Here is a 15316-nt window from a genome sequence, read left to right on the forward strand (position 1 = left end):
GGACAAGCCGGGGGCAGGCAGAGCTCCGCCGGCAGGAGGGCTGGGCGCTGGCCGGGCAGCCGGGGAGGTGGGCCGTCTGCCTCGCACGGGACTGGTTGTGACAGGCGCGCTGTGCCTCTGTGACTTGGGTCTCCTCCAAGCTGGCGGGCACCCTCGCTGACACACGAGACGCGCGGCTTAGCTGGGGTGAGCATGTGTGCGCGTGCACGTGGGTCCTGCCCTCTGCTGCCAACCTGGCAGCCCTGTGCTGCCTCTGCAGCTGTTTGCTGAAACCTGGGTGGGTTCTGTTGCTTGAATGTTCACTTATTTCCCAGGCTTTCCTTCAGTTACTTCTCCAGTTACCCGTAACTTTAAGGAGCTTCCCTCCTGGGACTTCTGAATGCAGGAGAAAGTTACTGCAGGTGGGTCTCGGCCAACGGCAGGGCGGAAGCCTGGGCTGGCTAATTATGGTTTGCTGGTGTGTCAGCAATTTAGGAGCTTGAATTGTTTGAAGTGGCAAGAATAAAGGAAGATGGAATTTTCCTAAAGACATAGCCGGAGGCTTACAGATTTTTTTCTAGGTAGAGAGGCCATAAGCAAGGTTCTCAAACTTCAGAGCACATAGGAATCACAAGGCTGCCTGTGTGACATGCAGACTCCTAGTGTTAAATGCAGAAACGGGGGCCGAGGAGGCCAAGCCACGTACCTGAGGGCACCAGCGGGTCAGCAGGACTGGGGTGAGGGTGTGCGGACTCTCCCATGAGGCTGTCTTTGACTGTTGCACTGGGACTGTCTCCTGCGGCAGATGTTTGGCGTGAAAGGAAGACTGAGACAAACATGGGGTCCAGCCCACTCTCTAACGCCAACTAGACGTCCAACAGCTCGTTTCTGTCCTGTCACTAACCACCCGGAGTTAGCGCAGATCCCACTGCTTACTGGCTCAGTCACCCAAGACTGCGCCCACTGCAGACGCCAGCTGCACACGAGGAGCCTGTGCCCCGGGCACTGGGTGTGATAGTTTGCTAGAACAACTCACAGACTCAGGAAGGTGCTCTCTTTACAAGCAGTTTATAGAAAACAGTCCAGAGGGGTCTGAGGCAGAGCGCCATTCTCCCGGCACATGGATGTGGTCAGCAACTTGGAAGCTCCCCACGCTTCGCTGTTTATGGGGCTTCACTTAGGTTCCATTGTGTTGGCATGATTGATTAAGTCATTAGCCATTGGTGACTGACTGACACCTGGCTTCCTCCTCCTCCCCAGAGATCGGGGTTGTGGCGGGGAGGGGAGGGCTGGAAGTTCTAACCCTCTAGTCACAGGGGTGGTTTTCCTGGCGACCAGATCCATCCTGAAGCTACTTCGGTTTCCCCAGGTGTCATCTCATGATCACACAGACAGTAAATTGCAAGTGTTTTAGGGGCTTTGTGCCAGGAACTGCACAAAAATGAAAGATATATTTATTTTCTATCATACCACATAAGGTATTTACAATTTTCTGGAAAACACACCTGCATTTCTACCACCAGTTGTCAACAGCGGTCTCAAGGGCACACACACACACGTCGCACCACACACTGTTGGTGCAGGAGGGCTGGGTGTGTGTGTGACTGCGGGACCCAACGTCAAAGTCAAAGCTCCTGTAACGGAGCTCAGTGGCAGAGCTGTAACCAGACTGCGAGGTCCAGCTAGAGACAACAGCAGGGATGAGGCAACCTCATGGGATGCCTGGAACGCAGAGGGTCCACCCCGCCAGTCACAACCTCAGGCACCCAGAGAGCTCCCTGACTTAAACTCGTCTTCCATTTGTGAGGCAGGGTGCCTCAGATGCGGGCAGGCTTAGGTTACTAATGTACAGGCATTAACTGGAAGAAGTAAGGCATTAAATCATTAGCAGAGATTAGTGGGGCTGGGCGGAGGGTGGCTCCCTCCCTCCCTGCCTCCCTGCAGAGGCCCAGCAACACGCCTCTGCACCCTGAGGAGCTGAGAGCAGCCTTGGGTCACAGCTGTGGCCCTGGGGCAGCTCAGGGTGCTGGGCAGAATTTGAAGACAGGCAGCTCCGTGACTTCCACTAGAACACCCAGACACTGACAGTAATTCATTTTGGAGCCTTTAAATTCAAGCTCATTTACCCAGGTCAGAAACCACGTGTCTGCATCTGACAAGCCGCGGCCTGCCGCAGCATCCTTCTGACATATGGCCTGCACTGTCGGTTGCACTGGGGCGGGGCATGCGGCCTGGCTCCGACCCTCGGCTTCCCCAGCCGCCCAACCTGCTTTCAGAGACAGGGGAGCTGAGGTGGAGCTATATACGTGAATCACTCTTCTCCTGGGGAATGTTCCAAAAGCCGAGCAGGGATCGTGCTGGAACGCCCGCTAGCCCAGAACGGGAGACAGAGAGAGCTCCCTGACACCCAGCAAGTTCATCCCCATGGCAACCCTCCATCCCTGGACTGTCCATGCCTTGGCCCTCTCTCTCCCTAAAGAGACTGACAGAGGTGATGCAAATTTAAACGTGGGCTTGCCTTTCTCTAAAAAAAATTTATCTTGGGACTTCCCTGCTAGTCCAGTGGCTAATCCCAATGCAGGGGGCCTGGATTCAATCCCCCATCAGGCAGCCAGATTCCACAAGCTGCAACTGAGACCTGGCGTAGCCAAATAGATAATAAAAACATTTTATCTTGAAATATTATAGATAGACAGGTGTAGTGAATAATGTTAAGAAATATCTGTGTCCTCATTTCCCAATTTAAGATATAAAACCACATCTTATTAAACACAGCTCCTTTGCTATCTTTGATTGTATAACCTTCCCAATTCCATGAGAGGTAACCACTATGCTGAAATTAGTGTCATCACCCATTCGTCTACATATATTTACATGTGTATATATAATTACATAGTACATATATAGAGAAAGTCAATATACAATCTTTCTCATGTTTAAAAAATTTTATTGAGGCGAAATTCACATAACATAAAATTAACCACTTTAAAGTGTACAATCCAGCGGCCTCCAGTGCTTTCAGTGTCGGGGACCACCACCTGTGTTTGCGTGCTTTTGAACTTGTGTGACTGGGGCTGTGTGTTAGGCATTTTGTGCATCGAAGCTGCTTACGAGGTTCATCTTGTGATGCGTGTAGCCCTGGTCCCTTCATTTCACCACTGTACTGTGTTCTCCTGTGTGGCTGTTTCACAACTGACCCTTTCTCCTGATGGCCAGAGGATGGTTTCGAGGTTTTCCCTGTCACCACTAAGCCTGCCGCCCTGTGCGCACACGGGAGCTCCTCCAGGATGTCCAGCCAGGAGCAGAGCTGCTGTGTCATGGGCCGAGTGCAGCTCCAGATTTGAGGCGGCGCCAAAGTGCTCTTCAAGGTGGTGCTAATTTATACTCACAGAAGCTTGGCTGTCTTGGGGAGCTCGGAGCCAAGTGTGCAATTTAATTAGAGTAACTTAACACGTGGATAGTGTATTTCATTTAATAAAACGCTGTGAGGTAGGCAGAGCAGGATTATTAAGCATTCTCAGAAAACTTCTTGAAGACAAGGAAATCTAAGACGCAGAGGGAGGGACTCACCCCGGATCACAGGGAGCCAAACCCACTGTCTGCATGCTCCTCCTGTTACGTTAGTTTCTCCCCTTCCTTCCCCAACACAGCCACCTTGTCCCTTACTTGAGCAGAGACCCGGCACCCTATCAGCCTTCTGAGGGCACAGTAATGAAAGCTCACAGGCTGACCCTGGAGAGGAGCCCTGGGAAGGGGGGTCTCTGTGGATTGGGCCATTCCAGGCTGCAGGGAGCCAGGGCAGAATCTTCTGGACGTCTACAGCCCACTCTCCTCCTTGTGGTCAACTTGCCTACGCACAAAGACTGCATCTGGGAGTAGTACTGTTGGATCTAAGTTGCCTTGAGATGGCATAAAAAAACAAAAAGGCTGCAGGAAAAAAAAAAAAACACTTTGAGGCAAAGACTTTTCCTGCCAAAGCAGGAACCCCGGGCACACTGGTACCCCCAGGGAAGGAGGTGCAGTGGGATGGCATTTAAGATACCATGACTGTACCTCCAAGTACAGTCACCTGGGCACCAGCGCCTCCTGCTCCTGCTCGCTGAAACCAGGCAGCATCCTGAAGAGGAGAGGGCGGCCCGGCCCGCACCGTGGGGCACACTCTCCCCTGGAGGTTCCGATGCTGCCCCAGGGCACCGAGGACTGGAGGCTGAAGCCCGTGTGCCCACGCCTTTGGTGTACTTTTGGCACCAGAGTGTGCCAGCTGTCACTGTTCTCAAGTGTAAGTGTCCTTCATTTTTGGCTCTTCTGTCCCCCTGCACTCTAATCTTTCCTTTCCAATGTGAATCCTCCAATCGGGAGCTGGATCCGGCAGGTGAGAAGAGGCTGTTTCATCTTGCCTGCCTCCTGCCCGCCAAGCCTACCACGTGGATGTAATCAGTGTCAGTTTCACAATCTGACCTCAGGCGAGTTTCCTCTCCTGGTCAGGAAAAACGGGAGAAAGCACCAGGCACATGGGACCACTCCGTCATGTGTTGATGAAACTGAGAGCTTCTAAATGCTTCCCCTGGAGTTCACCATCTTACACCAATCCCTATTGTTCACTTGTTTTTTGGTAATGAAAAAAAGAGTCACGGGCTCCTACCCAACATGCCTCAGCAATTCCCGTTAAATGCCAGAAGAAAACTGCGCCTGAGAGCCACGCCACACACACCTCCTCTGTCCTGCTGAGGCCAAGAGGCGGCACAGCACCTGAGACCCCGTCCCCGGGCCTGCCTCGGGCCTCCTGGCTGCCGGCAGCACCGTGACGCCACCCCTCTCCTGGAGGTCTTCCGTATCCCCGTCGCACCAGCCACCAGCCGGCCTGCTGGCCTGGTCAGTTCTCGTGACCTCGGGCCCTGGGGTTTGTCTGGTTCTCTCCGCTCAGCTCTGGCGGCGCACAGCCCAATCAAGACTTAGTTCTCAATGCTGCCCTTCTCTCCTGGGACTTTATGCAGAGTTCCTAATTAGAGCACTGCGTTCCTTTTTAAAATAGGTGAACAGAACACATAAAGAAGCCTGTTTTTCTTCTTTGACGTTATGCTGTTGTAGGGCAGGTTTTTTTTCAGTAACGGGAAAGTACGTGAAGCCATGGAAATCAAATGCGTTCATCTGGGACTAGGAGAAGACTGATGGCCAGAGCGAGGCCAGGAAACTCAGCTCTCAGGGGTTTTCTGGACTCCACAGACCGGCCAGGAAGTGTCCTTGGCCGCCTTCCTCGGACGTCCCCGCCACGGCCAAGGGCGGTGCCCGGTGCCTGGCAGAGGACTGTCGAGCTGCCTCCCAGCACTGACTCAGGCTCCCCACTTCCTGCAGACATTTTCCTTGGCAGTTCCTGACTCCTGGAAAGGGATGTTATTTCCCTTGGGAGTTAGGCAGATCAGTTTTCACTAAGTATGGACGTGAAGAGCTAGATAAACTATTATCCACCTGTTCTTAAAAATTGCTGGCTACAGTTCAAAGACTCTGATGGAAAAGATGATCCTGTATCGAAGATGCACACACGTCAGTCAGCCCCATCACCCACCTTGGCCTCAGCGAGTAACGAGGGTCATAACCTCGCGACCGCGCAGGGCTGACAGCCCGATCTTGGCTGTGTGAGCGCCTGCCCGTGTATCAGAGGACCGGAGGGGGAGACCAAAGTGTGTTCCCTGCACATGTCACTAGCTCGTCTCCACCTTGTGAGGCTCAGAAAGCTGAGCTGTGCTCAAGGTCACAGGGCTGGTAGATGTACGGGCAGGATCTGAATTCCAGTCTTTGGAGCCCTACTACCCCTTAACCCTGTCCATGTTACTCAGGACATCCGCCCACCCGCCCCCAGAGGCAGGTTGTGAGGTTTACTGCTTTATTAATATGAAGTTTGGAATTTAAATCTTCTAAAGAGTTAAAAAAAAAGAGTCCTTTGTAGTTTTCTTTGACAAACCCCCAATCAAAGAATTATTGAGATGAGAAACATGGGAAGTTGACTTTAACTTTGAGGAGAGGAGAAAGGCTGAAGGAAAAGAAAGATCTCTAATTCAGTGATGGCATATCCTTATTTTTCAGCCTTACATCCTTACATTGTATCCGGGTGGAGGAGTCCAGTCAGGAGAGAAGCGCGGGGCCCGGCGTCATGCCAGCATGGCGAGCCTCGTCTCAGCCCCTGCTCTCGGGCCCACGGTGAGCGGGCCGCGCGCTCTCTTCTCCACAGCGGCCGAGACAGGCCTGCGAGGAACGGGCTTGGCCTCGTGGACTTCGCAGCAGAACAAAGGGAAGGCAAGTGGCGTCATCCTCACCAGCCTCTCACAGGATCAACTTGTACTTTTTTTTTTAATCTTTATTTTTGAAAGGACAAACTATTAAAAGTAAAACAAATGAAATCATGTGAGATCAAGATACAAAGACAGAAATTCAGTGTAGAAAAAAGGACCTTGCTGGGAGCCAGTCGATGAGAAGCACAGGAAACATCTCACAGACACATAAGCTCACGCTATAAAGAGGACTGAGCTGCGGGGGCTCCCCATCACATCAGGGTTTCATTTTGCTCAGCCTGAGATCTCGCTCGATTTCAAACTGCCTGTGATCCACTCGGTCTAGAAAAGCTTTTCGTTCGATGTACCTGGAAGAAAATAAAGATGCCCGTCAGCAGACTGAGTAGGAGAAAATGCCTCCCAGGCAGCATCCCCTCTCCCCGTGGGGAAGGGCCCACCTGGCCTGGGGCTCAGCGGGCGACAGCAAATGCAAGCAGGTGACCACAGGCAGAGGGGCCGCTGTTACTCTTTCAGTAACATCCAGACCACTCATTTGGTCTAAACAAGGAACTTTCTGGTTCAGAGGTGAATAAAAGTAAAATGAAAAAGAGAAAGCAACAACTTATTAAGGGGAAGTACATTAGCGGCTGGGGGCAGGAAAACGTGATTGTGTAGCCAGGTTTAAAGGGAAGAGCAGGGCTCAGTCAGGCCCGGGTTCGGAGCCTGACCTGGTTACACAGCAGCTGACCGTGGCACGCGCTCACTGTCCGGGCACCTGCCTGCTGGCGGCCCTCCCTTCCCCCACCGTCCTCCTCTCCGTGTCCTCCACCCACGTGGGGCCAGGACCCTCTCATGGGGATGACCGAGGAGGCTTCCCTGAATTCCTCCAAGGGAATGAGGTCAAGTGCCTCTGCGCCCATGGCCCACATACTCAGGGTGCCCTCAAGGCGGGCGGCCTGCCCGGCACGGTGGGAGGGAAGCCCCAGGCTGAAGGTGGCAGGCACCGCGGGGAGTGAGGGAGTGAGCGGTGGGATACAGCTCCATTTGCCTTGCGGGGAGGGGCTCTCTGCCAAGTAATCTACTGAGAGAGCAAAATTGCCACTGAAAATGGGAGACATAATTGAATCTCTGTGCTAATCTCTCCTTTGTTGCACTGCAGAAAATGTGCATCTGTGAGTACAAGGTCATTTCGTTTGTGGTGAGCACGTTACCAGCTCAGGACCCTGTGTTCCTCGGCTGAACTCACCCTGTGAAGGGCAGCCCACCCTCCCCGCTCTCCCGCAGGCCTGTGGCCACTAACCCTGTGCCTCACTACAGACAGGGTGGCGGCTCGGGGCCGAATCCTGACCCTGTGACTTGCTGGCTGTGTCTCTGAATAAGCCTCCTAACCTGGCTAATTCTTTTTCTTAATCTGCCAAAAAAAAAAAAAAAAGATAATCACCCCTACTCTGAAGGCCTGCCACGGGGATTAAATGAAATAGTGTACATACAATGCCTAACACAGAGCAGGTGCTCCATAAAACAGCAGTTAGAGCGGCCACCATCATTTTGGGAAGCCAGCTTCTAGAGTCAGGACTCTGAGGGCAATCAACTCAAGAGCAGCAGTGAGCTCTCTGGTGCATGTTACGAGCATCTGTAACAACAACCTAGTCCAGGATCAGAACTCGGCAGCTGAGTCAAAACCGCCACGGAGGGGCCGGAATGGCTAGAAAAACAAGGGCATGGCCCGCCTGTAAGCTTGATGTGAGCCCTCAGGGTCAGGCTGTCAAATTTAGCCAGTGAAATACACATTCACTGGCTTCAGATTCCCTGGCAAATGGGGAAGCCACTGCCGGGTGCAGAGGACCCTTTTTGATAAAAGTGAGAAAGCAGGAGAGATGGTGGCGGGAAGTGGACACACACAACAAGCTCCTTTTCCATCCCCCACCAGGGGCCCTGCGACTCCCCAGTGGGGGCAGTGAGCCGGAAATGACTGATGGGCTGTGTCGCCCCACAACTGCCCCCCTCCACACACCAGCTCACGGGCCAGGGCTGAAGATCACAGTGGGGATCAGAGTTTTGACAGCAGCGTGCTTAACTGCCCCTACAGGTTTCCATAGAAAAAAAAGGGGGGGGGGCGCGGCGCTGTGGTTGAGAAGACTTCAGGGCATGTTTCAGGAGAGCCACCAGCCAGGGTCACCTGAGAGTGCGGCGCGGGGACAGAAGAGGAAGCACGAGGCTTTGAGCATTTGTGGTCTTTCCTCTTGGACTTTCCTTTAAAGTAGAGGAAGTGATACTTAAATTAAGATGCTCACCGAACATAAATAATGGCCTCACAGGTTTCTGGAAGCTGTGTCGGGTCCAGCTGACCTTGAAACCATCAAGAGCAAGGCCAGGCTGGGTGCTAAACAGGCAGGTGCAGGAAGAGTTCAGGTTTAGGGAACGCCTCAGGCAGCGGAGGGGGGCACATGTGCAGAAGGCAACCGAATTCTCAAGGGCAACCAAGACAAAGGCCATCCCGGCAGGTTTGGCGACTTCACTCCTCCATTTATAGCATCTGCAGCTGCTAACAGGATCCTTGTGATGGCTTTGGATTGCTGCCAAGAGTGGACCAGAAACCAAACTTCTACTGGACAAGCCCCTGCCAGCCTCCCCGAGATCAGAAAGGTGCCAAGGATGAGGGTCGTTCCAGCATTAACTGTGTGACTGTGGGCAGGGCAGTTCATTTTTTTTAGTTGGAAAACACGAATAAGAATTACAACACCCCTCTGACAATACAGTGACACCATAAGAAGAAGTACTCTGTAAACAATAAAACCAGAAATGGCTAATGAGCACTGTGGGCTCTGTGCTTCCCATTTCTGACCTGATGGTATCACTCCCAAGCCTCAGGAGCCGGGATAGATGGAACAGGGACCAAGAGACCAAATGCTCCAGGAGGAGGAAGGGCTTGCGGGGAAGGCTGGCTCTGCAAGGTGGCCTGAGCGGATGGCCCATTTAAACTGAGCCTCAGAAGTTTTCAGGCCCCGTAAGCAGGTTACGGTCTCCGAGGAGAACCGCCAGCTGACAAGTGCAAAGGTTCTTTTCTGGTCTGTGCCCAGCACTCCTGGGGACCAGCCTGGTTCAGCTCAGTCTACTGGGAGGCGGAGGCGGGGACATCCCTTCCTGCCACCATTCCCTATGGAGCCCAGTTAAGAGGCCGCAGATCCTCACTTTCACTCACAAAATACGCTAACAGCACCAAAACCCAAGGTATGTGCTAAGCCTTTCCTTTCAGAACCAGGTTAGACACAATAGGCTTGGTCATCTTTTTGATCTTTCAACCCAAATTACTTTTCTGCCACCAATTTCCTTGAGATCCAGGCTGTTGAGGAGGGAAGGAAAAATGAAAGAAGACAAAAAAGCTCCGCCACACAGTCACACCCATCCACGAGAGGCCTCCGGACCTATGGTTGGGAAAAGAAAGAGCAGGGACTTCCCTGGTGGTCCAGTGGTTAAGACACTGCCCTTCCATCACAGGGGACACGGGTTCGATCCCTGGTTGGGGAACTAAGATCCCACCTGCCGAGTGGAGTGGCCAAAAAATGGGGGTGAGGTGTGGAGAAAGAGCACAGACAGTTGCAGGGAGTCTGAGCGGGCACACAATGAGGACATCTCGCGGCTGGTCATCACTCTGCCCCCAGCAGAGCCTGCAGGCGTTCTGTGCAGCACAAACCTGGGAAGGAAAGCGGATCAACACCAGAAAGCAACAGCAACACAGGCATTGAGGCTGGAACAGAGCTCTGTGCGGGATGTAATGAGAGGCGACTTGTCCTGAGACACGCGAGTGAAAGAAGCAATCTGCCCAACATCGCCCGAGCCCTGAGGAGAGCACACCGCGGGGGCCAGAGTGAGAGGGCACTGATTTTAATTAAGTTTCTTCTCCACTGCTCTCCTCCCATTTCACCTCAAGGCTGTGACTCTTGGGGGTCACGGAGATAGATTCTTTGAAGAAAGAAAATTATTTTCTCTGGTCTCTCCTTCACACCTCTCCAAATCACAAACACACCTGGTTTCCAATCATCACGCTCCATGACCTTCAGTTTGATTGCTGCAGCAGCCAAGACCATGCCTAGCTTCCTCTCCTTCTCTGTGCACTGATCCCTCTTCTAAGCCTGCTGGCCTCCACCTCAACAGAGTAGGAGAGACGCGCGGCTGATAGCGGATACCGCCAGGGAATCTAGTAAGAGCGGTTACAGGAACAGAGGGAAGCAATGCTAGAGGCCTGAGGGCCACACGAATCTTGAAATACTGGACTGAGTTCTGGAGTTCAGGGCTCAGAGGAAAAGCAGCAAGTCTTTGCTATGCAGCTGACCTCTTTGGTACAGTCATTTTAACCAACTTTGCTGACCGAAAAAGATGCCTGAGTGGAGATCTCATTCCGACATGCCACGCCCTTCTTTTCTGGGGGGTTAATTCTAATCCTGCTGGGTTCCAATCAAAACCACGGATGCCTGACAGCTAGCGGAATGGGCATCTAGACTGCACAACGGCTCAGCGCCTGCTCTGGGCAGATACTCTTAGAAGGTACTGGTGGTGGGGAGGTGAGCCAGACCCTGCGCTTGGAGCTGACTGCACATGAGACAAAACATGATGACTCGTACCAGCTGGCAGTGTGAGGAAGATCAAACAGAGAGATGTGGTAGAGGGTTTCTAAGGTGGGGCTACGCTAGAGAGTAGAGAGCGGCACCCGAGTGACCAAGAGCCCACCACGGAGGAGGAACTGGGGAGGTGGATCTGAGGAGTGGAGCAGAGGCTGGGCGGCCGCAGGCAGGCACAAGAGTAAGAGGTGGGCAGCGGATGCTCAGGGAGGGCGTGGAATGCCCGGTGAGGAGGTGAATGCTGACCTAAGTGCTACTGAAGGGCTTTCAGCAGGGGAAGGAGGGAAATGGTTTGCATGTTAAAAACATCACTTTGGTTGCGACGTGGAGAAAGGAGGTACTGGACTGCAAGCAGCTGGGAGGGGCCGAAGTGCTTCACAGGAGAATTTTCTGTTGGACTTTTAGGACTGACTCCGAGGGTTTTCTTTCATCAGCTGAGTGGATGGGATGGTCCCCTTTTCTGAGAAGTCTGAGGAAGGAGGCTATTTATGGAAAGAAAGCAGGCCCAGGTTTCCCCTGCTATCTGAAAGTAGTGTTCCTAGGACACCTCTCTTAGCTGACATGGTGGGAAGCAACTACCTTTTTGGTGAAAATGAAACCCCTTCAGATTTCTTTCAGTTAGGGAGAAAAGGGAGAGCATTCATGGAGGTTTTTGGTAAAAGCAAAATGGCACAGAGCAAACTCCTGAAAAGCGGGGGCTATCCGTATTTGGTTCTGGATGTTAAATTTGAGGTATGTCTTATATATGCAAATGGAGACGTGAACTAAATGGCTGCTACAGGAGTCTTCAGCTCAGTGGGATGCTCAGGCAGGGGTAGCTTTTTGGGGACCTAAGCCACAGAATTAGTGTGCTTTCCTGGAGGAGAGAATGTGAGGACCTGCTCAGGACTTGGGCCTAGGGTCTCCTACCCTAAAGCCCAGGACTGAGGGGAGATGCCCCCAGGCTGTACAGGCCACAGCTGGTAAGTGTCCCTGAAGGCTTGGCAGGACTACACCAGGAAGGAGTTTAGAGGCACAGAGCGCCCAGCCTTCCAATGAGGCCCTAAGCTGGGCATGGCCAGTAACGGCAGACGGGAGAAAGGAAGTGGGGGAGACTGGGGATGGGGCGGGGGGAACCCTATCTGTAAACATGCCAGACATTCCCCAACTTATTATCTAATTCCCGTAAAAAACCCGGGAGGATACTGAAGAGTTTCTACTGCACAGGTGAAGAAACGGGGGCTACAGCACATGACGGGCTGGCAGTAGGGCCAGGAGTTGAATTCAACCTCAATTCAGTTTATTGTAAAACAGAACATACACCCAACTCCCTCGTAGCTCAGACGGTAAAGAATTTACCTGCAATGCAGGAGACCCAGGTTCAGTTTCTTGGTTGGGAAGATGCCCTGGAGAATGGCAACCCACTCCAGTATTTTTGCCAGGAGAGTCCCATAGACAGAAGAGCCTGGCGGGCTACAGCCATGGGGTTACAAGAGTCAGACACGACTTAGCAACTACACCACCACCACACCCTCACAGTATAAAATGGGCAAGGCAGATGAATCATTATAAAGCCAGCCAAGAAACAGAGGTTGAGCACCCCAGAGAAACCCAAGCTGGCCTGGGAGAGCTTGCTTTATAATGATTCACAATCAGACAGAACTACAATGTAATGTCAGAGGAGCAGAAACTTGAAAGTGGAAATGTGGGCAGGCTCACACCTGGCTGGGCTTGGGTGTTGGATACGGGTATGTGGGTGGTGGTGAGAGACACACACGTGCCTCCAGAAGGCTGGCAGCATTCTGCTTCTTGACCTGGTGATGGCCTAACCGTGAACTCAACACAGACATACATGGTGTGTATTCTTTTCTGACTTGCTTCTTCACAGACTGACCTAACGGACACACTGTTTTTGCCCATTTTTGACCTTTGTGTAAATGGAATTATATCAATAAAATACATGGCATCATACTGCATGAACTTGTGTTATTATGTCACCAAAACTTACCCATGTTCACTCCAGTAGCTAAAGAGTATCCCAGTACATGAACACGTCACATTTTATCTGCTGCTGCGGCTAAATCACTTCAGCTGTGCCCGACTTTGTGCGACCCCATAGATGGCAGCCCACCAGGCTCCCCTGTCCCTGGGATTCTCCAGGCAAGAACGCTGGAGTGGGTTGCCATTTCCTTCTCCGATGCATGAAAGTGGAAAGTGAAAGTGAAGTTGCTCAGTCGTGTCCGACTTTGCGCGACCCCATGGACTGCAGCCCACCAGGCTCCTGCGTCCATGGGATTTTCCAGGCAAGAGTACTGGAGTGGGATGCCATTGCCTTCTCCTGTCTAGTACACTATTTATCGACATCTAAGCTGTTTCCTGGAGAAGGCAATGGCACCCCACTCCAGTACTCCTGCCTGGAAAATCCCATGGATGGAGGAGCCTGGAAGGCTGCAGTCCATGGGGTCGCTGAGGGTCAGACACGACTGAGCGACTTCACTTTCACTTTTCACTTTCATGCATTAGAGAAGGAAATGGCAACCCACTCCAGTATTCTTGCCTGAAGAATGCCAGGGATGGGGGAGCCTGGTGGGCTGCCGTCTATGGGGTCGCAGAGTCGGACATGACTGAAGTGACTTAGCAGTAGCAGCAGCAAGCTGTTTCCAGTTTGGGGATGTTATTAGAAGTTCTGTTATTGAGAAGCTACCTGTCAGTATAACCCTTCTTCTCAGAGAAGTCACTTTTTTTCTGGCTGCTCTTAAGACTTCTCTTTTTGTCTTTGGTTGTCTGTAGTTCCACCCTGCAGTGTGGGTTTCTATTTATCTTGGGATTCTTTGGGTTTTAAAGTCTATAGAGGTGTCTTTCATCTTTTCCTACACTGTCCTCTAGGAAGCTTCACTTCCCTCTTTATTATTTTTTTTGTCTTTTGTCTCTCTGAAGTATATTCTGGATGATTTCTTCTGGCTCTTTTCCAGTTCATGTATGCTCTTAGATAATGATCTAACTACTATTAAATCTATCCTCTCCACTTTTAATTATGGTTATTAAAATGTTCACTTCTTAAAAAAAAAAAAAAGTTCACTTCTAGAAATTTTGTTTGGGTCTTTTTCAAATCTGCTAGGGCCACTTTAAACAAAATTTTATTTATGTTTGGCTGAGCTGGGTCTCCATTGCAGAGCACGGGGTGCTCACTGCTGCACAAGAGGCTTCCCCAGTTGCGGTGGTGGGGTTTCTCACTGCGGTGGCTTCTCTTGCTGCAGAGCACGGGCCTGGAGCAGGGGGTCAGTAGCTGTAGTGCACAGGGCTAGGTGCCCTGCAGCATGTGGAACCTTCCCAGACCAGGGGTCGAACCTGTGTTCCCGGCACTGGCAGGCAGACTCTCAACCACTGGACCATAAGGGGAGTTCTAGGGCCACTGTTTATAGTTTCTTCTTCTCGTAAATATTTTCACGTTTGTTTACTTATTTGAATACAGCAGGCATAACTGTATTAAAATCCGTATCTGCTATCTTCATTGTCCAAATTCTCTGCCAGTCTGATCCTGATTGTGCCTGGTGTTTGCTGTGTCTGCTGTTTCTCAAGGTGCTTTGCTTCTTTTTGTGAATACTTTAAGATAGCAAAATTGCTTTTAAAAGACTGGACAATAATAATTCAATACTGACCAATGTAGCTTCAAATTGTATCAAAGGTTTACAAGGCGAAAGATGGCATAGCACTTACTGAAGCAGAATTACTATCAAAACACAAAAAGCAGAACATAATCTTTTAACCTCAACTCTATCTTATTTTTGACTTCCCTGGTGGCTCAGACCATAAAGCGTCTGCCTACAAAGAGGAAGAGCCGGGTTTGATCCCTGGGTCGGGAAGATCCTCTGGAGAAGGAAATGGTAACCCACTCCAGTATTCTTGCCTGGAGAATCCCATGGATGGAGGAGTGTGGTGGGCTACAGTCCATGGGGTTGCAAAGAATCGGACATGTCTGAGCACTTTCACTCTCTCTATCTTAATCAGGACTGTATTACAGGAATGTTTTCATCACCTGTAATCATTTTGTGTTTGTGATCTGGATTCTTCTATGTGAGAACAATTTAAATATGGTGCCTGTAAAAAGGTCACAGTCTCGTAACTATGGTAGAGGCCAATGATTACTCACAAGTACCTTATTCGAGATGTTATCAAATATGATCTTTCCCCCTTCTTAGTTTCAGCAGAGATCACTTTTGTTCCAGGGTAACCCTGTCTGGGATTCTCCACCCTCAAAGTAGACTCTCCCCAAATGATCTCTGCCCTCGTTGGCATCTGTGCAAGGGAATCTGGGGACCTGACCAAACAGACCTTTCAGGTTTGGCTTGTGTTCCCTGCCCTTTGACACTGTGGCACTGGGCTCACTTCTTCACAGAAATCTTGCCTGTTCTCCAGTCGGCTTTCTAGTTATGCAGGTGCTGGAAAGGCTCACCCAGCAGCTGACTATCTTGC

The 15316-nt window shown here is 51.4% G+C and overlaps 1 protein-coding gene across 1 annotated transcript in view; it reads right to left on the reverse strand.

Annotated features, from left to right (window-relative positions):
- Positions 1 to 2905: 2905 nt before the first annotated feature.
- LOC147352931 (heterochromatin-stabilizing protein CFDP1) overlaps positions 2906 to 15316 on the reverse strand; it is a 107219-nt gene continuing 94808 nt past the window's right edge. Inside the window, exon 7 of the mRNA XM_086349922.1 lies at positions 2906 to 6613. Within this exon, the coding sequence (XP_086206048.1) occupies positions 6523 to 6613 (91 nt within the window). The 3' untranslated portion in view covers positions 2906 to 6522. The remainder of the gene's footprint in view (positions 6614 to 15316) is intronic.

The sequence above is a fragment of the Bos grunniens genome, chromosome 18 (assembly GCF_055505025.1).
Source record: "Bos grunniens cultivar Pamir isolate PY7600 chromosome 18, Bosgru_T2T1.0, whole genome shotgun sequence".
Taxonomy (NCBI): Eukaryota; Metazoa; Chordata; class Mammalia; order Artiodactyla; family Bovidae; genus Bos; species Bos grunniens.